At 36.7% G+C, this 27,825-nt stretch overlaps 3 protein-coding genes, 4 non-coding genes and 1 pseudogene across 7 annotated transcripts; 5 read left to right on the forward strand and 3 right to left on the reverse strand.

The window, feature by feature from the left end:
• Positions 1-1,059: 1,059 nt before the first annotated feature.
• Positions 1,060-14,420, forward strand: LOC106129089 (uncharacterized). Its single transcript, XM_060948412.1, has 21 exons — positions 1,060-1,196; positions 1,286-1,433; positions 1,603-1,735; positions 2,356-2,466; positions 3,517-3,616; positions 4,207-4,355; positions 4,649-4,734; positions 5,088-5,239; positions 5,913-6,121; positions 6,359-6,519; positions 7,136-7,317; positions 7,904-8,054; positions 8,666-8,724; positions 9,294-9,403; positions 9,919-10,101; positions 11,110-11,286; positions 11,644-11,730; positions 12,204-12,364; positions 12,914-13,044; positions 13,757-13,799; positions 13,990-14,420. The coding sequence occupies exons 1-21, from the start codon at positions 1,145-1,147 to the stop codon at positions 14,135-14,137; spliced, it is 2,733 nt and encodes a 910-aa protein (XP_060804395.1). The 5' UTR covers positions 1,060-1,144; the 3' UTR covers positions 14,138-14,420.
• On the reverse strand, positions 5,573-5,691 carry LOC132902685 (5S ribosomal RNA). Its single transcript, XR_009657206.1, has one exon. It is a non-coding gene; the product is annotated as a 5S ribosomal RNA (ribosomal RNA).
• On the forward strand, positions 6,929-7,047 carry LOC132902688 (5S ribosomal RNA; annotated as a pseudogene).
• LOC132902682 (5S ribosomal RNA) lies at positions 9,664-9,782 on the reverse strand. The gene has a single exon (XR_009657203.1). It is a non-coding gene; the product is annotated as a 5S ribosomal RNA (ribosomal RNA).
• LOC132902683 (5S ribosomal RNA) lies at positions 11,815-11,933 on the forward strand. The gene has a single exon (XR_009657204.1). It is a non-coding gene; the product is annotated as a 5S ribosomal RNA (ribosomal RNA).
• LOC132902686 (5S ribosomal RNA) lies at positions 12,581-12,699 on the forward strand. Its single transcript, XR_009657207.1, has one exon. It is a non-coding gene; the product is annotated as a 5S ribosomal RNA (ribosomal RNA).
• Positions 14,421-15,079: 659 nt separating the features above from the next.
• Positions 15,080-17,927, forward strand: LOC106129090 (ubiquitin-conjugating enzyme E2 J2-like). Its single transcript, XM_013327550.2, has one exon. It carries the CDS (start codon positions 15,278-15,280, stop codon positions 15,959-15,961), a length of 684 nt encoding a protein of 227 aa, XP_013183004.1. The 5' UTR covers positions 15,080-15,277; the 3' UTR covers positions 15,962-17,927.
• A 31-nt stretch (positions 17,928-17,958) lies between these two features.
• On the reverse strand, positions 17,959-23,042 carry LOC106129088 (uncharacterized). The gene is made up of 2 exons (XM_013327547.2): positions 22,896-23,042; positions 17,959-22,704 (listed from the first exon to the last, which is right to left on the reverse strand). The coding sequence occupies exon 2, from the start codon at positions 22,651-22,653 to the stop codon at positions 18,640-18,642; it is 4,014 nt and encodes a 1,337-aa protein (XP_013183001.2). The 5' UTR covers positions 22,654-22,704; positions 22,896-23,042; the 3' UTR covers positions 17,959-18,639.
• Between the last annotated feature and the right edge of the window lie 4,783 nt (positions 23,043-27,825).

A 27,825-nucleotide genomic window follows, 5' to 3' on the forward strand; every position in this document is an offset into this window, starting at 1 on the left:
CTCTGTTTCCTGTTTTGATAATAACTATTTTGATTTTGCGCGGGTTTCAATTCAACGGTTCTCAAACTGCGTACACACCATGCCAACGAAGTACGTTGGCAACATAAATATTTAAATAAATAAAGTGCTAAGCAAGCGTGGCCAACGTGGTAAAGTTGAGACTCATAGCTGGGCAAAGTTAAATTACTAAAAAACTATACAATTAAAAATATTAAGATTGTTTTATAGAACACTAATAAATACTTAAATAGGTCAAAATCAAAAAAACAGAGATTAAGTAACTGTCGTAAACTAAACTCTTCAAAACGAAATTATTTTTTTTTAAGTTTGGACACCTTTCTATGCTTCCCATCACGCAGGCAGCATTCCTGGGCTGCATTGCAATACCAATACGCTGTGCAAGAAGGTTTCCCGCGTGAGGGTCACCCGTTGCCTCTCTCAGCCGTTTGTTAAACGCCTTGTGAGAACCAAGTATCTCGATACCAAAGCGTATGAAGTACTGGGTCCCGAGAAAATGGTATTCATCAGTACATATTATTTATATTTAATGGATTTTTTTAATTTATTATTATCATATATGGTCGCTATTGTGTTGTTCAATCATTTTATGTGCTGTGAGTGTGTGTGTTTAGCTAGCGAGCATTGGTGTCTCCACAGACATTTAAACATAAAATTTTTAAATCTGTGAGTTTCTCTGACTCTGTTTTATACAGAATTTATAAAATATATCTTATTACCTTGTTAAATACCGTTTGAGAATGTGTGCCTCCAGCTCCTATAAGCAAGCATATGCCTCTCTCTTTCTCTCCTCCACTTTCGTTGAAGTTAACAGCAAAATAAGAGAGAGGGGAAAATTAGGACATATGGCCTAAATAATGTTCGTGAATCGACCCCTAAGAAAGGAAATTCTGTGAAGGAAATTAGAAACTGCGGGGCATTTAGACCCACAGTCTGAGTGATTGATCTTGCTTGATTTTATAATTTGTAATGGCAACAATGTAATCCGCAAACCACTGACTGACTGCCGCATACAAAACAAATGTCAAACAAAATGTCAAACTTTCTTTGATTTTGGAAGGGAATGTTTACGTTTTGTTTAAAATTGAATTTTTACTTATTTTGCTAATTTTGGGAGATAATATTAATGGACGAATTACGAGGACCTAGCATCCAAATAGTTCTCCATGTGAAAGAAGGTAAATGTTAAGAAACAAATCGTAAAAAGTAACAGACCGGTAAACAACAAATTTATTCATATCATACAAATATAAAACTTTCTTTATAGGCCTCGGCTTTGGGTTTTTAAGAACTCCATTTATCGTAAGCGGTTCACTAAACGGGTATATTTTAGAAACCGATCCTACGGTGCCTACGCATGCTCCAATCTTCGATGCTGAACTTGTTTGGGAAGCAGATAAACGAAGGTTTAGAAGGTAAAGTTAATTTTAAACTTTTGGGAACTTTCTTAACTTGTAATATATTTTTATATTTAGAAATTGTATTTAAGTTATATCCCCAAGACCGAGACAGGACTCTTCACATGAGTATAGTAAAAATTTAATGAGTTTGAACAATAATTTTATTGGTAAAATATGTTTGCAGCCTCCGAGTTCAAAATGTTCCCGTCAAGGTTGAAGTGTTCAGTTTGGGCACACAAGGGAAGAAGGACAAGATTGGTTACTTGCTTCTCAGTCTGCTTGGAGCACAGCCGTGCCCGTCCAACAAGATTGTTGATGTAAGATTATTTTTAAGATGATAATGTTGAATGTGGAAGAGGTTAAAGAGGTGTGAAGGGATTGTGGCAAGTGACATTATTTAGTCTGCCTACCCCTTTGGGCAAAAGGCGTGATTTTATGTATCTAGAAATTACTTTTGTAGTCTTAATCTCTGTGCTGTTCATCAGAAGAAGCTAAAGAAGTATGCAGGGATTGTGGGAAGTGGTGTGATTTTATATACATATGTACAAATGGTATATTTTTTTTGGGTTTTCTGTTTGTAATGAACCAAAAAAACAATAATTTGATACAAACTCCAAGCTTCAAATCACTTACAAAAATATATTCAGTTACAGAAATTTCTATTACATTCTTCTTACTGTACACATTACCTTTGAAAACTCTGTCAATAAAGAGCAGAGGAACTCGTTACACTATTGACATATCTACTTTCATACATACAAATCTGTCTTTATTCTTTACATGGTAGAGCCAAAAGTTTTAATAAGTCTGTAAAGCCACATTCAGATATATAGCTCAATGATGAAATTGATATTAAAATCAGATTGTTGCTTGTAAGTAGTTATGTCTGTTATAACACTTAATTCAAAATATTAAATGTTAGTGTTTTCTGTTTCAGGTAAAGCATGCTTGGCACAGACTTCTCGGCGTGCGATCTGAAGGCAAATGTTGTCACCCGCAGCTGCTGTTGAGCCTCACTGTGGAAGACAGACTGAGCACTCCTACACCTGTAAGTTTGTTACCTTAATTAGTAAGATGTTGTTGACAGAAAACTAGATCCATCTGTCATTTTTGTGTGTTCCCAGTTGCACCCTCTGCCATTTAGCTTAGGGGTCGGGCAGCTTTCCGACTTCATCATTTAGTCTGCCCAACAATATCTTCAGTACTAAAACTATTTGACGTTGAAATGAAAGCAGAACATGCTATCCAGTATAAGTTGATATGTATAGTAAGCATTTATACCATACCTCAGCTCAATTGATACATATACATATATGTAATGTATTTGAAAAAGTCAGTTGACATTGAGAAGCGAAGCAACGTGAAATTTAAAAAAGGAATATTACCTACAAAAAGATGTCCATCTTTTCGTGTTGTAGGTAAAAATTTTTCAGTTGCTTTATTAAAATGGCGTGGCGCATCTTTTCTCGGTGTTAACTGACACTAAATGATCACTGAGTTTAGTTTTACGTGCTCGCTGGCTGCTTTAAAAAATATAAAATAAAATAAAAATAATTTATTTCAGGTTTAAAAACTTATATAGTGTTAGTAACAGAGTGTCTTACAAACTATGTTAGTACATCTACATATCTATCTATCATCTATATATCTATAAAAGAACTTGACTGAAACTGTTGGTAAAAAACTGGATTTATACACGTAGGTACTATGGGGAATGTAGGGGAAGAAAATATTCTTACATACATACATATGGTCACGTCTATATCCCTTGTGGGGTAGACAGAGCCAACAGTCTTGAAAAGACTGATAGGCCACGCTCAGCTATTTGGCTTAATGATAGAATTGAGATTCAAATAGTGACAGATTGGTAGCCCATCGCCTAAAAAAAGAATCCCAATTATGTAAGCCTATCTCTTAGTCGCCTTTTACGACATCCATGGGAAAGAGATGGAGTGGTCCTATTCTTTTATGTACTGGTGCCGGGAACCACACGGCACAAGAAAATATTCATTTCTTGAAAATAACGGAAACGGGAAATCGGGACTTTCCGTGTATGAAATTAAATTGCTGATTTAATAACTTTACAATCATGTTTCAGAGAAACGAACTCCGCATGTTCCACAGTAATGAAGTGGCGTACCCGCGTTTGCATTCAACAACCAACACGCTGTCGGGCAAATCTGTACTCCTCACGCTTAGTAAGTCAGCCACTCTGTCAATCTTTTAATATTGTTACCGTTATGGTAAAAATATTATGATGATAGAACATATTAAGCATCTAAATAATATTGTATTTACATGCTTAATTTGTTCTAATGGAAAGTCCAAAAATTAAATTATCTTATCTTCTTCCTCCTGGCGTTAAATCCCGGTGACATCCTCACCTCCTGGATAGGAGAAAAAGAATATTTTTTACCATGAGCTTGCATGAAGAGAGTTATCAATGTGGATGAAACGAAAGAATGCGGAGATCGTGGCTAGCTGTGCCCGCAACTTCGTCCGCGTGCATTAGTTATTTTGGGCATCATTGAAGCCCTCAAGGATGAATAATTATCCCCTTTTTTTTCACATTTTCCATTATTTCTTTGCTTCTTATAGTTGCAGCGTGATGTTATATAGCCTAAAGCCTACCTCGCTAAATGCTCTATTCAACGCAAAAAGAATTTTTCAATTCGAACCAGTAGTTTCTGAGATTAGCGCGTTCAAACAAACAAACAAACTCTTCAGGTTTATAATATTAGTATAGATTAGTAAGTGTATAGATGTATGTATGATTCTGATGTTACAGAGGAATACATAGCGGAGAGCAAGAAGACTGTCTCCTCGCGGGATTTAGAACCGCATCTGGTTTCAGAGGAGGGGCTCATACAGATTGGAAGTGGAAAGCAGCTTTTTGTCCTCAGCCTGACCATAGCTTCCGTTGAAAACTTGGACTTGGTGAGTCCCTCTTGGTACATATAATCACGTCTATATCCCTCGCGGGGTAGACAGAGCCAACAGTCTTGAAAAGACTGATAGGCCATGTTCGTCTGTTTGGCTTAATGATAGAATTGAGATTCAAATATTGACAGGTTGCTAGCCCAACGCCTAAAAAAGAATCCCAAGTTTGTAAGCCTAACCCTTAGTCACCTTTTACGACATTCATGGGAAAGAGATGGATTGGTCCTATTCTTTTTTGTATTGGTGCTGGGAACCACACGGCACAGTAATATTTCATACATTATTTTCAGCTTCTTCCAGACACCATGGACATCAGAGAGACGGTGCATTGTTGTGTCACATACTCCGTGTTCACTCACAACATTATGACTGACAGGTAATTATTGCTACCTATATATATACTGCCAACCGTTGAAGGAAGACCTGCACATTCAGGCAACTGGACATATAACCTTGATCCAATATGGGTTAGGTTAGTCACTCTTTGTGAAAACCTGATTTACCTAATACACAGAAATCCCAGGATCATGGTCAAAGGTGAACCCCGGGCTCCTCTTCAGAGCGTTGAGTATATAACCGGAACTACCCATCAGACCATGATGCAAACTTCTAGAGCAAATTTTATAGTTTATGGTATCCTCAGTCTGAGACTATGAATACCTATTTTTTTCACAAAAATGACTTTGGAAGCCATATCCGAAATGTAAAGTATCTAACTGTGAATGTCAGAGTGGGCGTGAGCACGGCAGGCTCTGTCCCCGCCGCCCAGTTCAACCAGCGCACGTGGCTGCGGCTGCGCGCGGCGCTCGGCGCTCTCACGCGCTACTTCGCTGAGTGCCCGCACTTGGTCATCAAGGTGTGTGCGGGAGATAAGGATATTGGTGAGTTCTTATAAAGGAATAAAGGTTTTAATACATAATATTACATACAAGCACGTGTCTATCTCTTACTAGGCAGGGAGAACCTCGAACAGTCTCGAAAACACTGCAAGGTTGTAAGCATCGCCTAAAAGAACCTCAAGTTTATAAGCTTTTCCCTTTGATTTACTTTTACAATTTTTATTGTACTGAAGAAAATCACGCATCTTCCATGATGCCCATTGATCTTGCAAAAATACAAAAACAAAATAATTAGCAACAATAGTGACTTCTTTTTGAAATAGCTCAGGCCCTGGAGAAACATCTACAATTAAGAAAGTAAAAGAAATGGCAAAGAGCCAACATCACGTGGTGTTCCCAGGCGGTCACCCATCCAAGTACTGACCACGCCCGACGTTGCTTGACTTCGGTGATCGGACGAGAACCGGTGTTTTCAACGTGGTATGGACGTTGGCGATGGCTATGTTGAAATTAATGAACATGTTTTGGTCTCCTTGCAGCTAACGTCTGCCCGCGGATTCGCTAATTTGTGTTTACATTTTCAAATATTTTGGTGGATATCAGAGCTGTTGAATATCCTGCAATTGTTTGACATTTATTTCTCGTTTTTGTAAACTTTTTCACAATGTTCCTGCCAATACCATTTATAAAATTTGATTTTTTCCTATTTTCCCAGGCATTTGCAGTGTGGATCTTCGCAAGTTGGTCCCTACAGATGACCTAACACAGTTCTTGAACAAGTTTTGTAACAAAGATCGCGCGTTAAGTATATCTGAGCGGTGTTACATACTGCGGTGCGAAGGCGGCCTTAGGGAGCAGGCGAGGCGGCCTTTTGTAGACATCGAGATTAGTTTGAAGTTTGTAGGGATGCAGACTGAGAGACAGGTGTGACTTTAACTATTATTTTGCCTGCAGCTTCTCTCGCTTTTAATTAAAATTCTCTTTGTTTTTGTAATTGTGCAAGTTTTCTGAAAAAATCTAAAAATCCATATTAAACTATGCAGTTGTCTGTCTGTTTATATATCAATATGTCTATTGCTCTCACGGCTTAACCGGTAGACATATTTTGATGCAATTTTGTATAAATACAGTGCAACATCGAAGGTCCATTTCTATTTTCAGAAACCGTGCAACTTGACAGCTCGCAGTGCAACCCAGTTGGAAACCAATAGAAAGGTCCCTGAACAAGATCCCGTGTTGGAGTGTAAAAGCGGGAGTTGCGCGCACTTCGACCAGGAAGTGGGTGGGGTGGCATACACCAACGTGGCTAGAAGTACTGACAGGTATTTACATACATACATATATATATATAAACCACACGCCTCTTTCCCGGTGGGTTAAGTTCAGAGACTACATCTTTTTGCCACGTTGGTTTCTGGTACTCTTGACTTGTTCATCTAGGCTTTCCCAGTGAGAACATAATATTCATACCTCATTTCTGGTAAGGTAGGTATATTTTTAAGTTGGCCTTGAGAAAGTTTGAGACTTATATTACCTATGAGATACTAACTCGACGATAAATACATATATTTATTAATATCGAACACCAATACGAAATACCATAGCCTGGATTCGAAACTGGGACCTTTTGGGTCTCGGACAAGCGCATCACCTACTGTTGTGCTAAAGAAATTCCCGAGAACCTTTCAATGTCATTCATGATAAGTGTTACAATATTTTGATAATGCTGTCGCCAACGTCCATACCACGTTGGAAACACCGGTTCTCGTCCGATCACCGAAGTTAAGCAACGTCGGGCGTGGTCAGTACTTGGATGGGTGACCGCCTGTGATGTTAGCTTTTTGTAAATTTCGTATTTTAAAATTTTCCTAACTCGTGTTAATTTTTTTTTATAGAATTAGGTAGGTATTTATTTTGAGTAAAGTTTTTTAATTTTAGATACACAAATGCGTCAGGCGATGCGGTGTTGCAGACTAACGAAATAGCGGAGATGATAAAGAAAATGTGCGAATCGTTTGCTCAGAGTCAAGAGAAATTACTCGCTTCTCGCTTCCGGCCCATGACGAGCGACATGCAGGTGCAGTGTGACGCAGAGGATGGACAGACTGATAAGAAAGAAGGTAAGTGTTCAAATTTACAATCTATTGAATGTAGATGTAAAAGAGAGGTCACTGATTGACTGATTATCCCAAACCGCTGGGTCTAGACTTTGGAATTTGGTATTTAGGTTTCTTATGTGGTTTCACAGGATTTCCTGTAAATTTCAACGCGCGGGTTTGCTGTAGTATACTCTATATAGGAAACTACGAATATTGGAACGGAACGATTCGAAACATAAATTGACCTAGCCCCAAAGTAATTTCGAGACTTATAATGATATGATACTAATTTGATGACTGTATAGAAAAACATCCAAACATAGGCCAATGAGAAAATGGTTGTATTTAATCATGACCTGACAGAGGACCACAAATGTTATCTTATTGTGTAGCCACAACAACCACCCAAATCAAAAGAATTAAAATCGTAAATGAAAGGTGCAAAATAGAGTTAATGTTGCTAATATAGTTCCTTAATGATTTAATACATACATAGATACATATGGTCACGTCTATATCCCTTGCGGGGTAGACAGAGCCAACAGTCTTGAAAAGACTGAATGGCCACGTTCAGCTATATATTGATTTAATAAATCACTTTTTACAGGATCCACCGATAATGTGTCTAGAAAAGAGGATGAGAACGTCAGAACTGATGACAAGTTTGCCGGAGAGGGTCGGGTGACGGCCAGGGAAGTGTTGTCTCAGAGGTTGATAGTGGAAGACATCACGTCTAGAGATGATAATGGCATTCAGAGGTAAGTAGTGTATATATATGTGTAAACTTAGACATAACATAAAATGAATGAATGAATGAATGAATTTAATTATTTGCAGGCAAACACGGTTAAAAATACATAGTAGGACAAAAGTATAAAAGTACTTTAACAATGTTCCTTGGGTGTATAAGCCTGTAATAACATGCTGTAATAGATAAAAAATAAAATAAACGTAGTTTAGCACCCGGTACGGAAGTTAAACAGATTTCAACACTATAGTGGCTCTGATGAAGATTTTTTTTTTACAAATTGCAACTGGTTATTCTGGAAGTGTCAAATTCTAGGGTCTACTTATTTGCGGGTGATAGAGAGGTAATAGTCTCAGATGCTGATTGTTAAAGATATTTTAATAATTACTTCTGCTCATATTTCTTTGCATTTAACTAAAATCCTGTATACATCCTGTGATAAGTATTTATGCATGAAAACCTTCGTCTTGATTGAATCACTATCTATTAAGAAGAAACTGCATCAAAATCCGTTGTGTAGTTTTAAAGATCTAAGCATACATAGGGACAAACGCGGGAATCAACTATGCGTTATACTATAAAGTGATAGTGAAGATTATATTTTTGTTATTTTAATTTCAGGGATCCAATTAGAATAGAGACAAGCAAAAGTGATTCTTGCATTAACCACAGTGAAAAAGGTAAGAGTTTTATTCGAAAAATAACCGATGCTCTTACGGTGAGGGAAAACATTGTTTAGAAACCTGCACATTCAGGCAATCGGATGTGTAACCATGATCGATCCAATACGGGTTAGGTTCCCCTGCAAAAGTGGCGGAGGTCAGATGGGAGTCGCTTCGTGTCGAAATTTGACTCATGCAATCTAGGATCTCATGGTCAAAAGCGTACCGTGGGCTCCTCTCCAGAGTGGTGAGGATGCTAGCGGGAGTAAAGCCAGGAGGAAGATGAAAAAGGTTAGTTTTCATTCTCGTCAGTAAAGAAAAAAAAATGTAGTGTGTATCGCCTGGTTCGCATTAATTTATGTTTTTAATTTCGGATGGTAAATTCAATCAACGGAAAGGTTTATTAACTTGGGATTATTTTTTGTAGTGGCCTAGTCACTTCTCATTATCAACCGGCAAAATGTTGCCTTGAATTATTGTGACTAATAGTAGCTCTGTCTACACCGTAAACGATAAGGACGTGATGTGTTTGTGACTGTGATGTGATTGTAGGTACGACTACGAGTAAACTTTCGCTATAATTTCAGACATGGTAAAGCAGTTGATATCGGCCGCGGACCGCGACGCCATCTTACAGAAGTTTGTGGACGAACTCGAAGACTGGAAGGAGAAACAACAGCAGCTGTTTACGTGTCAGGTAATTTTTTATTAATTTATTTGTGTGAGAAGTTCCTTCCCACAATCGTGAATTAAGAAAAAAAATTATACATACATACATACATAAAATCACGCCTCTTTCCCGGAGGGGTAGGCAGACACTACCTCTTTCCACTTGCCACGATCTCTGCATATTTCCTTTGCTTCATAAAAAATTATATGTAGATTAATTAATGGTAAAAAAGAACTGTAAACGATTTTTGAAAATTAAACATTTAAAAAAAATCTTGGACACAAAAAAGCCAACATCACGTGGTGTTCCCAGGCGGTCACCCATCCAAGTACTGACCACGCCCGACGTTGCTTAACTTCGGTGATCGGACGAGAACCGGTGTTTTCAACGTGGTATGGACGTTGGCGACGACTTGTTTGAAATTGTATATCACACACTGCATAGCAGGAGTACCACGTTCAGTCAAGCTATTTTTTGCAAGATTGTAATAATATCTTTGTGTTATTTGATTTACGACCTTGGCCAATTTATTCTCATGACAGCTCAAACGAAAAGAAGATTATCACTTAGAACTCCTCGCCAAAGAGTGGGCTAAGAAGCGTACGGAGCTAGAGTGCAAGCTGAGTAAGGGAATCGAGCAGTGTCGCAACCTCGCCGCGGACCTCAGCCGCGCCACAGACGACTTCCGGTTGAGGGGGTACCGGAACACCGAACGAGAGAAAAAGGTAGGTGTAACAGAGTGACTTACATAGTAAATTAAAAAAATAAATACACGACTAAGGGATAGGCTTATAAATGTGAGATTCCTTTTTGAATATCAATTCTATCATTAAGCCAAATAGCTGAACGTGGCCTATGAAAACTGTTGGCTCTGTCTACCTCGCAAGGGATATAGACGTGATATAGTATATAGGAATAGAAAATTATTATGAATTTTGTTTTCCACTTTTTTGTCTCGTCTGCATTCTTACAGGTTTCAGTCTTAGGTTCGGCAGATATTGGATAAAATGTTATAAGTATTTGTATTCCATTATTTGTTAATCAGCACAAATAGCAAAAAGCAAATTAATATGAGAATTCCTAAGTATCTGTTCCACGCGATTTTCTCCGCAATATAAGTATATATCGGCCTGTGTTCTGTCTTGGATCTTTCGGAACAACCTTCATTACATATAACATAAAAATCTAGACTAGCCATTTATCCGTATAATATCGTTGCATAGGTACTTAAGAAGACTTTGACATTTATAATTAAATAAATTTTCGATTTTCGTCTAGACGTGACAGTACTAATATTGTTTGTTTGTTTGTAATATCTTTATTGCGCAGAAATTTACACAGTAACAAGAAATAGTAGGTGCGTAGTTTAAAAAAATATACTTGACACGGCGGACTTATTCCATGAAGGTATTATACTATTTATATATAGGTATATATATATATATATATATAGTGCCGTGTGGTTCCCGGCAACAATGAAAAAAGAATAGGACCACTCCATCTCTTTCCCATGGATGTCGTAAAAGGCGACTAAGGGATAGGCTTACAAAATTGGTTTTTTTTTTAGGCGATGGGCTAGCAACCTGTCACTATTTGAATCTCAATTCTATCATAAAGCCAAATAGCTGAACGTGGCCATTCAGTCTTTCAAGACTGTTGGCTCTGTCTACCCCGCAAGGGATATAGACGTGACAATATGTATGTATGTATAAATTAATAATTATAATTTCCAGTTGATAGAAGCGAAGAAGTCTCTAGAAGCTCACTACACGGCCAAGTTCCAGGAGCTGCGCGCCGCGTCTCAGAGGATGGAGGCCGACATGCGGCATCAGCTCACGGGAAGGGACTCGCGCATTGAGGAGTTGGAGCAGAAGGTGGCGCAGCTGGAGAAACAGATTGACGTGCTCAAGGTGACTTATATCCCCCCCAAGAAACCATGTACAACTGAATGCAAAAGTCGAAGTTTGAAAATGTATATATTGAACTTTACATACATACATAAAATCACGCCTCTTTCCCGGTGGGGTGGGCAGAGACTACCTCTTTCCACTTGCCACGATCTCTGCATACTTCCTTCGCTTCATCCACATTCATAACTCTCTTCATGCAAGCTCGGCGGTTTCGGGTACTTTTGACCTTTTGCACCTGATTTTCGTGATCTAAGTTCAGATCAAAATGTACTGAAATAATTTCCAAATGGACATATTTTTTTTAAAGGGCAGTGGGGTGTCTTATTGGATTTGAAGCTTTTTTTTTTATGATTCTAGACAAATTTGAAGAACAACGAAAAAGATGCAGAGAGTAGATATTCCGGCCTGACGAAGGATCAAACTGCTAGTCTTATTCAAGAACTGGTAAGTTTGACAAATTATGTAAATCATCATTCATTTACTTTGAAACATTATGGGCTTACTATCAAGTATTTCGTTCAAATTGGCGCCAACGTCCATACCACGTTGAAAACACCGGTTCTCGTCCGATCACCGAAGTTAAGCAACGTCGGGCGTGGTCAGTACTTGGATGGGTGACCGCCTGGGAACACCACGTGATGTTGGCTTTTTATTTTTTTTATAATAAAAATGTGTCATTGGTTTTTTTACCATTTAATTTTCTTGAGAAAAGATATTTTTATTCAATATTCATAAAATATCAATAATACTTATATTAAAAAAGAAGTTAAGTTTGAAACTTCGATTATTCAATTTATTATTATCTGAACCGGTCATGAAAATGCTTTTATGGCGTAAATTATATATCAATGTTGTTGCTCTATAAATTTTATACCGATTTCGATGCGCATAGGTACATAGTTTATCGTGTTTCGCAGCGTTGCCTAGAAGAGAAGCTAGACACCGCGGTGCAATCCAAGTCGTTCTTCAAGGAGCAGTGGGGGCGCTGCGTGCGGGAGTTACATCAGCTCAAACTGACCCAGCGGCGGTTACTACTCGACCGACTGAGGCGGGATAGAAGCCGATTAAAGGAACAGGGGTACGTTGTTGCATACATCAAATCACGCCTCTTTCCCGGAGGGGTGGGCGGTTATTATATCTTTCCACTTGACATCCCTGCATCCTTTTGACTTGACCTTTTGCCAGAACGTCTTCGATTTGATCAAGGTACAAGGCAAGGTCCTCGCATAATTGGTGGCAGTCGAGCTCAAATCATCGTTCCCGCTAGATGTTCATTAATTTCAACCATTCCATCGCCAACGTCCATACCACGATGAAAACACCGGTTCTCGTCCGATCACCGAAGTCAAGCAACGTCGGGCGTGGTCAGTACTTGGATGGGTGACCGCCTGGGAACACCACGTGATGTTGGCTTTTTTGTTTTTTTTTTTTCACTGGTCAGAAATTAAAAATAATAAACTCGTAGGTTTGTATTAAATGCGTATCCGAAATCTACAGAACAGATCATACATTGGCAAAATGTTTTCTACATAATATGAAAAAAAAAAACAAAAAAATCAAATATAGCAATAGAATAAAAGTACAACAAATTTGGGTTTCTTTTTCAAAAAAAAAACTTTTCTTCCAGATTGGACCCGATTTCGGACGAAGACGAGAAGTTGCTGATGGAGAACGACGTGGATTTGAAAAAGCTGAAAGACGACTTCTACGTGGACCTGCTGGCCAACACCCCTGGCCTGGACACCAACTCTATACTAAGTACGTACACATAAAAAAAATGTATGTACATATAAAAAAATTAAGCCTCACGTTTTCATGCCATACGAGATACATAGAGCCAATCGTAGCAAGACTCCGATAGCCACGTTTAGCTGAATGGCTCAATGATTCTTTGGATGAAGAATCTTCCTTTTGGTGGAATTGAGATTCAAATAGTGGCAGATTGCTAGCCCATCGTCTACAATATACATACATATAATCACGTCTATTTCCCTTGCGGGGTAGACAGAGCCAACAGTCTTTAAAATACTGATTGGCCACGTTCACTTGTTTGGCTTACTAATAGAATTGAGATTAATATAAAGCGGCAGGTTGCTAACCCGACGCCTAAAGAAAGAATACCAAGTTTATAAGCCTATTCCTTAGTCGCCTTTTACGACATCCATGGGAAAGAGATTTAAATCCAAGTTTATTATACTAGTTTAGACATTTCTAGTCATAGAATTATAAGTACTTGGTATCGGTCGAGTAATAGTTGTGGGTGCTTTACTTCTGCCTTTCTCTTGACTCTTTGGGACAACATCAGAAGTCTTAAAATCCGATAGTGTAACACTCTCCAACACGTATGCTTAACCACGAACACTCACTAATCAATTATTCACATTTATAAATCATTAAAAGTCCATCAAACATAAATTTTGGAAAATTGGAAATGAAAACATATGGTTTTCTTTATTATTATTTTTTTCAGGTAATTGCGGTCCAGGCGGAATGGAAATGTTCGAAGATTTGAAGTAAGTGAAATAAATTCATCATGTAGATGAAGGTAAAAATTTCAAGACTTTTTATATCACTTATGAATGTGGATGAAGCGATAGAAGTATGCAAATTGCAATTTTGATCTGGAAAATATATCATTATAAGCTAACCAAATACGAATAATGAAGTAGGTACTAAGTACATTTATTCTACTATATATTCCAGGACAGCGCCAAAGAACCCTTTAAGCGAGAAACTCTCTTCCCTAATCTCTCAACGGGAGCAGCTCATCCAGGCAGAGAGTCCTGACGAGGAGGAGCTGAGGCAGCTCAACCAACACATCCGTTCATTGCTGCTACATTGTGGAACTTGATGTTATGAAAAAATAGCACTTGGAGGATAAGGGGGACATAGCATACATTGGTGATAAGGGGAAATAACAAAAGAGATTTCGACGAAATATTAAAACTAGATTAATAAAACAAATAAAGTGGCTTTTTGTTCTAATCCGTGAATCTAGTTGATCGAAGGGAAATAAGATGCACTTGATGATTAGAGCGAAGAATAGAGACTTGTTATGGGATAGTGACATTTTTATTCGCATCGAGATTTTTAGGCGCGTGCAAAATGCACTCATACTTTTATCATAAATGTCTCAACATATGTCTGACTGATGCTTTACGAAATGAAGTGGATATATTTTAATAAATTAATCAGTATTTTATAATGTATTTGTAATGTTAACTATAAATTTTTGTTAATAAATGAATTTTTATAAATGTCTTTTCTCTGTCTCCATCGCTAGAAGATGGCATATCTTTAACCTCAAAAGAATTCTCATTAAGGCAATGTATTAAAAAATTTGGTTTGTTACCATTCAGTCACACCCCGATCTGTAACACTGTTACTCAATCGGAAAAAAATTCCCGTTGTGTAGCAGTGGTACACATTGCAACTATCGTTTTCCCAATGAGTCACACTGTTACAGTAACAGTGTTACAGATCGGAGTGTTACTGAATGGGAACAAACCAAAAATTGGCCTGGCTCAGATTTAAAAACACATATTTATAAGTCTGTGTTTACATAGATACAATAACATACTTTACAATCGAAGGATGTTTTAGTTTACTTTGAAAACAATAAATATATATTCTTCGACATTTCTAGTTAAAATTTTAGTCTTCGTGACTGTCGGCCTTTTCTACCCCGTAATGGGATAAAGGAATAGGTATCCGGACCGTAATAAATAAAAAAAAAATACGGACGTTCCGTTTCATTCACCTGATTCACCTGTATTTTGACATTTGATTGACGTATGCAAAAAAATGTTATTTTATTTGACGTATGTATTTCACTGTATGGCGTAGACTGAAAAATAATTGCAGTACCTACGAGAATCGAATAAAACTTCCTGTGATGATATCATTCATATACTAATACATTTACAATTGCATATTGTGGAACATTGTGAAGCTATTCCAAGTATTTCATGTACCTTGTGTATCTGAAACAATGGCGAAAACGAAAGTTACAGGAGCTACTAGAAGGCTCAAGCAAGATTATTTCAGGCTGAAAAACGACCCCGTACCATATGTTACCGCCGAGCCAGTGCCGTCAAATATCCTGGAGTGGCATTATGTGGTCAAAGGTCCTGAAAAGAGCCCTTACGAGGGCGGATACTACCATGGGAAAATCATATTTCCTCGTGAGTTTCCTTTCAAGCCGCCCTCTATCTACATGATCACACCAAATGGAAGGTTCAAAACAAACACTAGACTGTGCCTTAGTATTACAGATTTCCATCCCGATACGTGGAATCCAGCGTGGTCCATATCGACAATTCTAACTGGGTTACTAAGCTTTATGCTTGAAAAAACACCAACATTGGGCTCGATCGAGACGTCAGACTATCAGAAGCGATGTTTGGCCGCCGAGTCCTTGGAGATCAACTTGAAAAACAAAATGTTTTGTGAATTATTCCCAGATTATGTGGAAGAGATTGAGTTGCAGCTGAAGCAGCGACAGGAAGCTATGCTGCACTCTGTCAACACACACATGAACAGTGAAAGTGACATGACGACGACAGAGCAGCAGTCGAGCCTGTACTACATTCTGACCAATTTGTTTGTGCTTGTTGGCTTTGTTTTCCTTGCATACATGGTCAAATATGTACTTGTGTCAATATCTAACGACTAGGCAGCATAATGTATTTTATGTAAATATTGTAATTTATTTTGTAAATAAATATTCCAATCAAGGCACATAGTGATATTAAATGGGGGTGAACAGTTGCAAATTTGTCTTTGGAATGTAAAATTGCTGATTGCCCTATAACTTTTTATACTGGCTGATGTTACTCTGGTATGTATTAAATTAATGTCAGTAAGTTTATTAAGTTAGAGCTCCATTAGGATTGAGAATTCAAAGTGAATATCACAGATTTTATTACTTTCACTTGAACAAACAATTGTATAACTATAATCATTATGTACATGATGTACTGTTTGGTTTCGTAGTCTGCAAAAATAATTATGTTCTTGCTGATGAGTCATTTCTTTTTTGACAAATTAGTAAGAAAATTTTAGAAATTTACACTTTTTTTTGGTTAAGCTGAAAATTTTTGTTTGAAGGTCTACTTTTTTCATAATATTGTATTCAAAATTACAATGTAGGATTATAGTTTTCAGTCCACAATAAGATTGGACTTACAATATAACTAGGCGCACATGATGGTGGACATTCCTAAAATAAGTAATGTATATTGTGTGAAAATCACATTATTTAAAAACTGTAAAATTGAAAAAATTCTTCAACATGAATATTATAATTATAAATTGTTATAAAATGACAGTTAAAGTGTAGTCAAAATTGATAAATTATAAATAATATAATTTTGTTATATGTATAAGCATTTATGTCTGATTCCATGAGGGAAGACTGTAAGTTTATTTCAAATTTAATTCATTTAGACATCATTTTGTATTATATTTTAACAAGGAATAATATCTGGAAGCAGGTATTAAAGTTTTTTTAGTTTTAGTTTCCTTGTTTGTCACTTAGTCAACATCTCATCAAATTACTCTAATTTTCTGCAAATTCACCTCTATTACCGCGTCGAAGGGTTCCATGTAGGGTAACTTGATATGGGGTTAACAACATGGGTTTATGTACAGAAAACAATTCCCTTCAAATTAGCCATCTTATCTATAGAAGGCCTTTTTGGTACTTCCCTTTAATTTACATCTCATTTATCAGCAATCTATTCTAGGTACTTTATTGCCTAGTTAATATAAAAACAAGATTCAAAAGGCATAACTTTTCACAACAAATAAAAATCGCCTTTCGTAAGCCTGGCCTATTCATAGTAAGCCTTTGATATGGCTCATGCGCAAAAGGTCTCTTTCGACAAAAAGTCGCGCCAGGGACTTAAAATAAATTCTTAAAGACACCTTCTTGGTAGTTACCTTTTCCCACTTTCTCCGTGGGGTCGGCACAATATTTTCTGTCACATGCCTTCTCACTTTCTACTATCTTTTACGCCGTCTATCCATCTCTTTTTTGGTCTTTCCTTATTTCTTAAACCTTTCACTTTCATATTGGGCTCTTTTAGTAACAAGACCTTCCTCTCTTCTCATGATATGTCCGTACCAACCCAGCTTATTACCATTCATCTTTTCATTTATTGGCACTACTTTCATACTTCCTCTTATGCACTTGTTACGTATTTTATCCATTCTTTTCACTCCACACATCTCCTCTATCTTAACATTCCCATCACACTTGCATGCAGTTTCCTTTCATCCTTCTCTTTCGTTGCCCAACATTCTAAACAAAGAAAAAATCTTATTTTTTTTATTATTACATAATGATTTTGCTTTGAAAATTTGTACTTAAATTATGTATATTTAACCTAGTCCCTGGTGCGATATTGTGACATTTTGCGAAAACGACCTTTTGCGTATCACAAATATGTATTTTAAAATATTATAGAAGGCATGACATACATTACATTTCTGTAATTTACTTAATTTGTAGGTAGTTAACTTTTGTTCCTTTTGAATATCGTTACCATGCTACTGTCAAGTGGTAATTAAAAACTTGTCTAAAATGTATCCGCTTGTTTCAGGGTTGATGTTTAAACACAGTAAAGTGTTATTTTTTTTATATGTTGTTTCATTAAAAAAAAAACAGTGTGAATGTAGTATCTTTATTAACATTGATAACTTCATTACATATTAGTTATCATATTACATTTTAAATAAAGACATAATTCTATTCAATATGCAGGCATTTTTGCTTAGATTTCCCTAATAAAATAAAATTCAGATACCATTTGGAGGGCGATTCTAAATTACCATTCGAATTGAACACCGGACATTAAAGTCACACAACAACTTATTGATGTTGAACCAAAAAGCTTCACATACCACAGATTATACAATGCCACTGTCCACTTTCTGAAAGGTTTATTTACACATCTATTCATTAATTATGATATGGATTAATTTTCCATAAATATAGTACGAGAATATAACACAATAACTTATACATTGCCTACCAAAAGGTAATATACATATAACTCTTTTTTTTTTATATTTCACCACACAGTGGTTGTAGGTTTTATGTAGATATTATCTGAAATTTGGCTGTGTGGGACATGTACAAAATTCCATGATATACATAATATGATTTTAAAAAAATTGTAGACACTTATGTTCTAATTAAGAAGTTAAAATTAGGTTTGTTCACAAACACACTTATTAAAACAAAATCTTATCTTAAGGTCTGAAGCATGGCTAAATGCCTAAAATTATACAAGTAACATATAAGCCAATTGTAAAAAGCAATGGTGCCACAGTAAAACTTAACTAACACTATTCCTTTTCTTCCTCATCATCATCCCAGTCGCTGACTAAACTCTTAATTTTATCATCTTTTTTCGTAACTGCAGTTGCATCCTGTTCTAGCTCTTCTACATTTTCTGCAACATGACATGGCATGTCGATTAAGTTTGTTTCTGCATCAGTTTCAATCACATCTCCATTCTCTGCTTGCGCAATAATTACTTCAGTATTTGCCATTTCAGTAACTCCTTCAATAACATTTTCAGACTCATTATTTTCATCCTGAGAATCATTGTCTTCCCAGTCATTCAATAGAGAAGACAATTTTTCAGGCACTGGTGGTTCTTGTGGTATTATTGTTGCATCAGCATCTTTCAATTCTGATGATGCACTGTCGTTTAAAGTTGAATCCATACTTTCGTCTGCTTGAGTCAAAGATTTATCAACTTCTTGTTGAATATTTTCAATTGACTCTTCAATTTCTTTGGGCTCTGCTTCCAAAGTGATTTTCTGTGTAATTGATGTTGGAGTTTCTTTCAAAACTGTTGAATCTTCAGGAACCTCATATTCATCATCAGACCATTCAGAAGTCAAACTTTGTATTTGCTCTTTAGTAACTTTTATGACTACAGGTTTAAGATTAGTAGTATTACCAGTATATGTTTGTGCAATGTCATCTTTTGATATAGTAACTGTTTCCTCAGAATCACAAACACTAGTTGTAATACCATCCGGTTGTGTTTCTACCATTTGCTCATCAGATTCATCACAATTATTCCCAACAGGTTTATCATGTGCCTCTGGATTTTCAATAAGCTCTTGAGCTTCACTGAGTTCCTCTTGACTTGCAATATTGGTTTGTGGCATTGATGGTTCAGACTGTACTTGTATGAGATTATTTTCGGATATGGGAGTGATACCAATTTCATCCTTAGCTATGATAAATTCAGTAGATACAACTTCTTTGTTAGGTGTCATGGAACAAGGATCATCTGTATCCATGGGTGTTATAGCGAAACCTGCTACAGATTCACTATTCTCGGTAACTGATTGGTCTGGAGCATCTTGGTTTAGTTCCTCTACATTTATGTTTGATTGAAGAACAACACTCTCATGTACTTTGGGTTCGGTTGGCGTTTCTTTATGTACAGTATTTATCTCTACTTCTGGTAGTTGTTCGAGACTTTCACTCGCGTCTTTATTTGTTGACATGGATTCTAGTTTTACATTTGATGTAACATCTAAATGCTGGTTCTCCATATTTGGTTGTTCATCATTTTGCCAAGTCTCATGTATTTCGGCATTTATTACATTTGCACTCATTACTGGGGTCGAAGTAGTCACAGTTTCAAAATTTTGTGTAATCATTGCTGATGATTGTATGAATTGTGCCCCAATATCTTGAGATGTTATTATTTGATATTGCTTGTTAGGATCGCTAATTTGACCAACCGCATGGCTATAGACCACTACAATGTTATTATCTGTAGGTACTGCTTCTGAAACATTCAATGGATAATCATCCTGAATAATCATCATATCATTAGATTGAGTACTCTCTAAGTCAATGGCAGAGGTATCTAATGTTGTATTTTGAGAGTCAGTCATCATAGTCAGTGTTTTATTTGTATCATCATCATCAAATATAATAGAGTGATTAGAAGACATCAGAGCTTTATATTCTTCTTCATTTGACACTACTATTTGAATAGGTTGATTTGAATTTGATTTTTTAACAATCATTTTTATTTGTTGTGCATTTTCTGTACTCTGAATATTAGCAAATTCCATAGATGTTGAAGGTGTGATTGAATCATATGACTGTTCTTGATCGATCATATCAGGGATAACGAATTCATTTCGAGTTTTCCTAGGAATTAGCTCATTATCTCTCATTACATATTCAACATTATCTATCTCTATCACATTTTCATTATTTATGACAGTGTTATGATTTGACATTGATTGATCTTGCAAAAACTCATTGTGCATTGTCTGAACAGTGCGGACAGGCTTAGTTTTCTGTGGTTGTACTGGAGATGGTTTTCTGAAACCAGGATTCAGAATCTTTTGTCTATTTGTATTTGTCAGAGATGGTGCATTAGATTTCTTAGTGATAACATGCAGCCCATCAGATCTTTGTTGTATTTGGTAGTGAACATCACCATCTTCACTTTCATCATCATATGAAACACCTTCCTGCTTCACATTAGATTTTTCTTTTTCTTCATCAGAGTCCTCAATAATACCATCTCGCTTAGATGCAAGTTTATGGTTTGTCTTTAAATGTGCAATTAGATTAGATTCACGTTGGAAAACTTTCAAACAATATATGCATTGTTGATTTGCTTTCCTGTCACTAAATTTGTGGCCAGTTTTCTGGATGTGTTGGAGCAGTTTATTATAGGTATGAAAACTCTGAATGCAAACATTACAACGGAACTGTTTAGTTTCCTGACTGTGTTGTGCCATTTTATGTTTCACAAGGTATCCTTCAGTGACAGCAACAAAATCACAATAATTGCATTTAGGGAAACTAAAATGTGGTGGTGGTTGCACCCCGTGTTTAGTGTAGCAATGGTGGACCATGAAGTTTCTCTTATAGGACTTAAAACCACAGTATTCACAAATTGTAGGTATACATTTCTCATTATGAATTTCAACAAGATGTCTGCGGAATTTGTAATAAGATGTAAAATGGAGTGCTCGTCCTGGAGTTCCACATATGAGACAAATCCATGGGCCTTTTATATTTTCAGCACCCATTGCAATAAGTTTTGCAGCTTCCTTTGAATCTATTACATCAGTTTCATAAGTATAGTCTCTGTCTGGTGGCTCGGGCTTTACTTCTTTTTCTTTTATAAAGCTTGACAGTTTATCTTTTTTCATTTTTGATGATGATGGTGTATTCAATATCTTCAATTTAATGTTCTTGTTAGACTTTACTAAATGGGGATATTTCTTCAACACTTCACTGATAATTTTGGCATGATCAATATTGCTTGTTTGTTTATCACCCTTTGTTTCAATAACAACTTTTGCAGTTTCATTGCTGTCAAGCATTTGGTCAAATAGTTGATTAGTATCTTTTGGAGATTCATTCAAATTGGCTGGGAACATATCTGATTCATCACGTACAGTTGTTTCAGCTACGTCATCCTCAAAAAGAGTGTCCGATTTGATTTTCTTACATTCAACAATCTCCATGGTAGCAGTCTTCATCAGTTTTTTATGAAGTTGTGAATCTTTTTTGGAAGGATAATGTTTAGTAGTTTCTGGGTGCACCATCAATGGTGCTGAGGTGTATGAAATGTTGCTAAAAGAATTCTCAAAAATATTGTCAGTGTCTAATGCTTCTGGTAACTCGTACCTTGTAGGCCGTGGTTCTTTTAGTTTTCTTTTGTTATTTTGTATAACTTCAATTGGTGACAGTGCTCTATGAGGACTTTTACTTCCGGACGGTGAAACCTGTACTTGTGGAGACAGAGTTTTAACTTTGGATTTAGGAGTACTGGCATTTTGGAAAGCATTGCTGTAAGAACGCTTGTGAGAAACAGGTGTGATGTGGGATGGGGATGGAGTGTGCCTCAATTGTTTGACAGAGTCCATTCTACTGTTACGTCTTTGACTGTTAATGAAACCTTGAGATGTTGTTCTTTTAGCTGCAGCTCTCATTCTGTGAGCGTCTAGCAGTTTAGATAAAACAGGCATGTTCATTACAAGTGATGTTTGATAGAATTTTTCGAGCATGTCCATCCTGAACTCCAGCTGTCCTGTGTACATGAAATTCACAATAGGCACGACTACGTCGGCCTGCAGGTCGTCTGGCATTACCAAGCATTCTTCATACATTTCACATGTCCTCTCCAGAAGCTCAAAATACTCAGTGCAGGCACTGAGCACAAGCCTATGTACTTTGAGCTGAGCATTGTCCTGGAATTGTAGCGTCAGGTCACAATAGTCGGTGCGGTTGAAGAAGTGCTTCAAACGCTGTAGAAAATATATTCCCCAATTGTCAACTTTCACTTGCTTGATTTCCGACATGGCGATGGCAATCAGAACATATTATTGGATAAACGGTTGCATTTTTCCACACTGAAAAAGAAGATTGTTTTCATTAATAACTGTATCTCAAATCATTTAAGTATATTATACTGATATGAGCATTTATTGATCGAATATTTCGTTGTTCGCGATGTGGTCTTTACACTTGTCACTTGTATTTATTTTAAATACTGTAAATTAAATTTTCCGCCACTCTTATATTGTTTATATCTAAAACTTACGAATAAAATGCGGGCACTACTTAGTATTTCAATAACTCTTCGATAGAAACAAAATTTTACACCAAATTCGACTGAAGTTGACGCCTGTCTCGCAAGATGGCGTAGATGAGTTGTTCCATTTCGCGGAGTGACGCGCTTTCTGCTGGGGTCGTTGGCTTTGCTATTTAATCAATAGTGGAACTATTTAAACGAATAAAATTATAAAGTCACAAATAGCGATTGTTCTTTGGTGTAAAGTTTAAATAATTATGTATGTTTAAAGAAAATATTAATATGTATATTAAATTTTATATATTACTTGTTAACAAAATATTAGATCAATACTTGCTTGCGCATAATGCGCTAGTGCTGACATCTACGTCGGGTAAAATGTATGAATAACTATTGATTGGACGCGTTCTAATTTTACGCTTTGGAATGTAACTTAGGGCAAGATGAGTATGACGCATAAAATAAAACGGTACTTTGGTCTATTTAATGCGAACGTCTAGTAAAAACAATAGATGGCTCTCGTAGTATTATTGATTTTTATTTTCCCGGCAACATAAAAGTAAGATCATGATGTTAGTAGAGGTGAATATGTAATGTAAGTAGGTGAAAGTCATGACTAAAAAATTAATTATTGTGTTTAGTCTACACGATCAACCACGGCTTGCAATGGCTTAACATTTTTATCAGAAATTGCTGCGTTGTGGTTCCCGGAACTTTAGATTAGAACCTCTCGATCTCCTTCTCATGGATGTCATAAAAGGCGACTAAGGGAAAGGCTGCTACATTTGGGGTTCTTCTTGTAGGCGATAGGATACTGTTTCAATATCAATTTCATCATTAAGTCATACAGCTGAACGTGTCCTTACAGTTCAAGACTGTTGACTTTTACCCGGCAAGGGATATACACGTGACTATATGTATCTATGTATGTGGTACCTAATAGGCTATTTGACTGTAATAAAAATATACATTTCTTTTATGTCATCAGTCTTAATATTATTTTTTTGGAGCGATTTGTAATAACGCGAGAAAAAAATATTGCATTATTTTAACAAAATCCGTCTCAGAAAATTAGGCTTTTTTATGCAGCTGTCACGTGACTAAAAACGAACGTGATTGGCTATTTCTATTATGACGTCAATTATCCATAAACAGACTGTGGATCGTACTGTTCCTTAGTAATTGCTATTATTTTTCAAGATTTTATAAGTGTTTGATCGCTCAGGATTACTCAGATAACATAGGTATTTAATAATGGAAACCAATTTCGCGAAAGCTGACAGTCGAAACCTACCAAAAGACTTTTGGTAGGTATAATACCCTATAATGGTTGGCGTCTTCTTCAAAGACAATCCAGATTTCTATGCTGCCGAACTGAGGAATGTGAAAACATCAATGTAAGTATATCTTGGTAACCACTGATCTTAGATCATGATCTGAAACCACTTCTTGCGAATATTCAAATCCATAGGCATAGAAAAAAACGATTTCGTAGGAGATTTTTATTGTTGTATTAGTGCATTGAGGCACTGCACAACATTTATAGGAACTCATTTTAAAAATTTTCACACATATGACGTGGCACAAGTTAAATAAAACAAGAGAAAATCAAAACTTTTCGAAACACCTACAAGCTTTGTATGATATTTACACGAAATTTACGTCACTGCATGCCATGGCTGCCATATTGCTAAAAGTCGCGTTTTGGCGGCATATTTGAATATTGCATTTTCTTTTTCGATTTTTTAATAAAATAGCTGTAATAAAGGCAGAAAAGTATTTTTGTAGGGCTCCTTATAAACAAATAAATAGCCTAAGATAGTTTTTAGAACTTTGTCAAATAGCCTATTGTTATATTAAGTATTGTCATAGTAAGTTATTTCAACCAAATACATAACTACATAAGAATTCGCTAGTAATGGGTGTTCTTTCCTGTGCCTAATGGAATTTCAGGAATTTCTCTTTTTCTTACGAGATGAACCCGTACAATAAGTTAACTTAGGAACCGAACACCTTGGTAAACCACTTTGCTGTTCCACGGTTCAGAAAGGCCATAGATTTAACCAGCCAGTTTCCTTCACTTCTACGTTGTTTATGACTTATGATAAACTAGCTTTTACCCGCAGCTTCGCCCGCGTTAAAATTTAGCGCCATCTACAAAAAGCGACAAATTTAACGCCACCTACAAAAAGCGACAAATTTAACGCCATCTACAAAAAATCGACGAAATTAGCACCACATACAAAAGCCAATAAAATTAAACGCCACTAACAAAAAGCGTCGAATTTAATGCTACCTATTAAAGCATACATGTTTTTCGCAAATCCCATGAGATCTATCGTTTTTATCGGGTTAAGAGGTATACGGGATATTAATTCAGTGGATAAGAAGAGGTACAACAAAAATAAATATACTTTCGCATAACTAGGGGACTCATCAACACTGTAAGTCTTTGACAGTTGGATTCCGCATGAGAATGAGGAATCGAGGGTTCACTTCATGTGGAACTTTCTTTGTTTGACCTGGGTCTTGGATGTTTATCTATATAATTAATGATTATAACACAAGTCTCGAACTTACTTCGAGGCTAACTCAATCTGTGTAATCTGTCCCGTATATACATACATACATATAGTCACGTCTATATCCCTTACGGGGTAGACAGAGCCAATAGTCCCGAAAAGACTGAATGGCCACATTCAGCTGCTCGGCTTAATGATGGAATTGAGATCTAAATAGTGACAGGTTGCTAGTCCATCGCCTAAAAAAAGAATCACAAGTATGTAAGCCTATCCCTTAGTCGCCTTTTACGACATCCATGGGAAAGAAATGGAGTGGTCCTATTCTTTTTTGTATTGGTGCCGGGAACCACACGGCACCGTCCGTCACACGTCCCGTATATATTTATTTATTTATCAATTAATATTCTTCTACTTTTAGGCTTTAGTCCCGGTTGCATCCTCTTCACTCTGGAGAGGAGTCCGGGGTATATCTTTAACCGTGGATCCTGGATTGGGTGAGTCAGGTTTTTACACGAAGCGACTCCCATCTGACCTCCGCAATCATTGCAGGTAAACCTAACCCGTATTGGGTCGATCATCGTTAGATACACAATAATTAATAATATTATCGTGTGGTTAATTTACACGTTCAGGCAGAACGTGTAGATTAACCTCACGATATTTTCCCCCGCCATAGGTACATAACTTCGAAAATAGTCATTGGTACATGGCCGAGATGGGATTCGAAGCCGCATCACGTATTTTAACCGAGCACCTTACCAATTCGACCACCGACACTTTTGCTCACCCAATCAATTCATATTGTCATCAGCTTGTTAGATTTTGAAACATAAAACATAAAATCACGCCTCTTTCCCGGAGGGGTAGGCAGAGACTACCTCTTTCCACTTGTAACGATCTCTGCATACTTCCTTCGCTTCATCATGTTATATTTTTAATTGGTATAAAAGCAGATAAGCTTCCATTCTAAGCAGAACCCTGTTGATCCTCACCGCCATAATGTTGGGAGCTCATCTTAAATTCTTTATAACTATCAACTTTTTTACTTTTTAGATTTATAGTTATCTCCCTACAAACTAATATAAAGAGAATAAACTGAAGAACTAATAGGCCAATTCTGATGCTATTTGGCAGAGACAGAGATGGTCGAAACCATTTGTGCTATGTGGTTTTCGCAACTTTACAATAGGGCACTTCAGCTCTTTCCCATGGATGTCGTAAAAAGCGACTAAGGGAATATGCATATTCGTCTATTGCAGCTCTTACTAATACGATCATTAGATAAATAAGGTGTAAAAACCTGACTTACCCAATCTGCAGGATCGTGATCAGGCGCACCCCGGGCTCCACTCTACAGAGATGAGTTTGTAACTGAAATATACTCTAGGAAATTGGAGAAGAAGATAGACAAATCTTTAGAGAGTAACTGAAAGTTCTGGAAAAAGTCCCGCGCAAATGCTAGTAAAGTATGTACAGCTCCCATATCCAATGGTAACCGTACTCTTTTTCAGGGGTTTGTGGAACTCCTGAGACTTACTGATTTACCAATTTAAAATCTCTCCGACTCAACCTTCTTGCCGTCTTCTTGTGGTTGCAACGAGATAATGTGCTACGAATGGGTTGCAACGAGATATTTATGCTACAAATGAGTTGCTACAAGATAATGTGCTACGAATGCTACGAGATATATATGCTACGAATGGGTTGCTACGAGATATATCTGCTACGAATGGGTTACTACCAGATAATATGCTACGAATTGGTTGCTACGAGATAATGCTACAGTCAACAGCATTATCAAGTTACATTAACAAGTTATGGGTAAGTTTGAGCTGTTGGCTGTACGTGGCCGTGAGAGTATTTGAACCTGTGCCCCCTGTGTATCACACCTATAATTCAGACTCAATGAATATATTTATGTAAGTATATGGATAAATAAGTATTGTTATGTTTATTTATTAGGTTTATTTTCTGCGTCGCATCAGCTCTTTTTTGTATTAATGACACTTACAGGAAATCATACAAAAAGTCCTGATTTGGCGGTTTGAAATTGCTTATGCGATAAGCCATTATTTCGTATGCATTGTTATCTTTTTCGTGCAAATTAAAGTTCCATTGTTATCTCCAAAATATGATCGAAGTCCACAGTTGGTACGAAATAATACTTTTAGTCTTTTTGGATATGGAATAACAACCCATAAAACTATTTTTAAATTTAAATTCACTTATTGAGCCATACAGGTGAATGGTGGCCTTCGCGAGTTGTTAAAGACAAGGCTTTGTCTTCACCGTAAATAATAGAAACGTGACGTGTGAGTGTGAGGTTAAATTTATATTTATTTAAAGTTTATTGTATAAAATACAAGTGTATAGCACAATTGACGGACTTAATGCTAGGAGCATTATCTACCAGTCAA

This window comes from Amyelois transitella, chromosome 16 (assembly GCF_032362555.1).
Source record: "Amyelois transitella isolate CPQ chromosome 16, ilAmyTran1.1, whole genome shotgun sequence".
In the NCBI taxonomy this organism is placed as follows: Eukaryota; Metazoa; Arthropoda; class Insecta; order Lepidoptera; family Pyralidae; genus Amyelois; species Amyelois transitella.

Coding starts and splice junctions, on each gene's coding strand:
- LOC106129089 (XM_060948412.1), top strand. CDS start 1,145: ATGGACGAATTACGAGGACCTAGCATCCAAATAGTTCTCCATGTGAAA. Junction 6,122..6,358: donor GGATGCAGACTGAGAGACAG/GTGTGACTTTAA, acceptor TTCTATTTTCAG/AAACCGTGCAACTTGACAGC. Junction 8,725..9,293: donor CATTAACCACAGTGAAAAAG/GTAAGAGTTTTA, acceptor CTATAATTTCAG/ACATGGTAAAGCAGTTGATA.
- LOC106129090 (XM_013327550.2), top strand. CDS start 15,278: ATGGCGAAAACGAAAGTTACAGGAGCTACTAGAAGGCTCAAGCAAGAT.
- LOC106129088 (XM_013327547.2), bottom strand. CDS start 22,653: ATGTCGGAAATCAAGCAAGTGAAAGTTGACAATTGGGGAATATATTTT.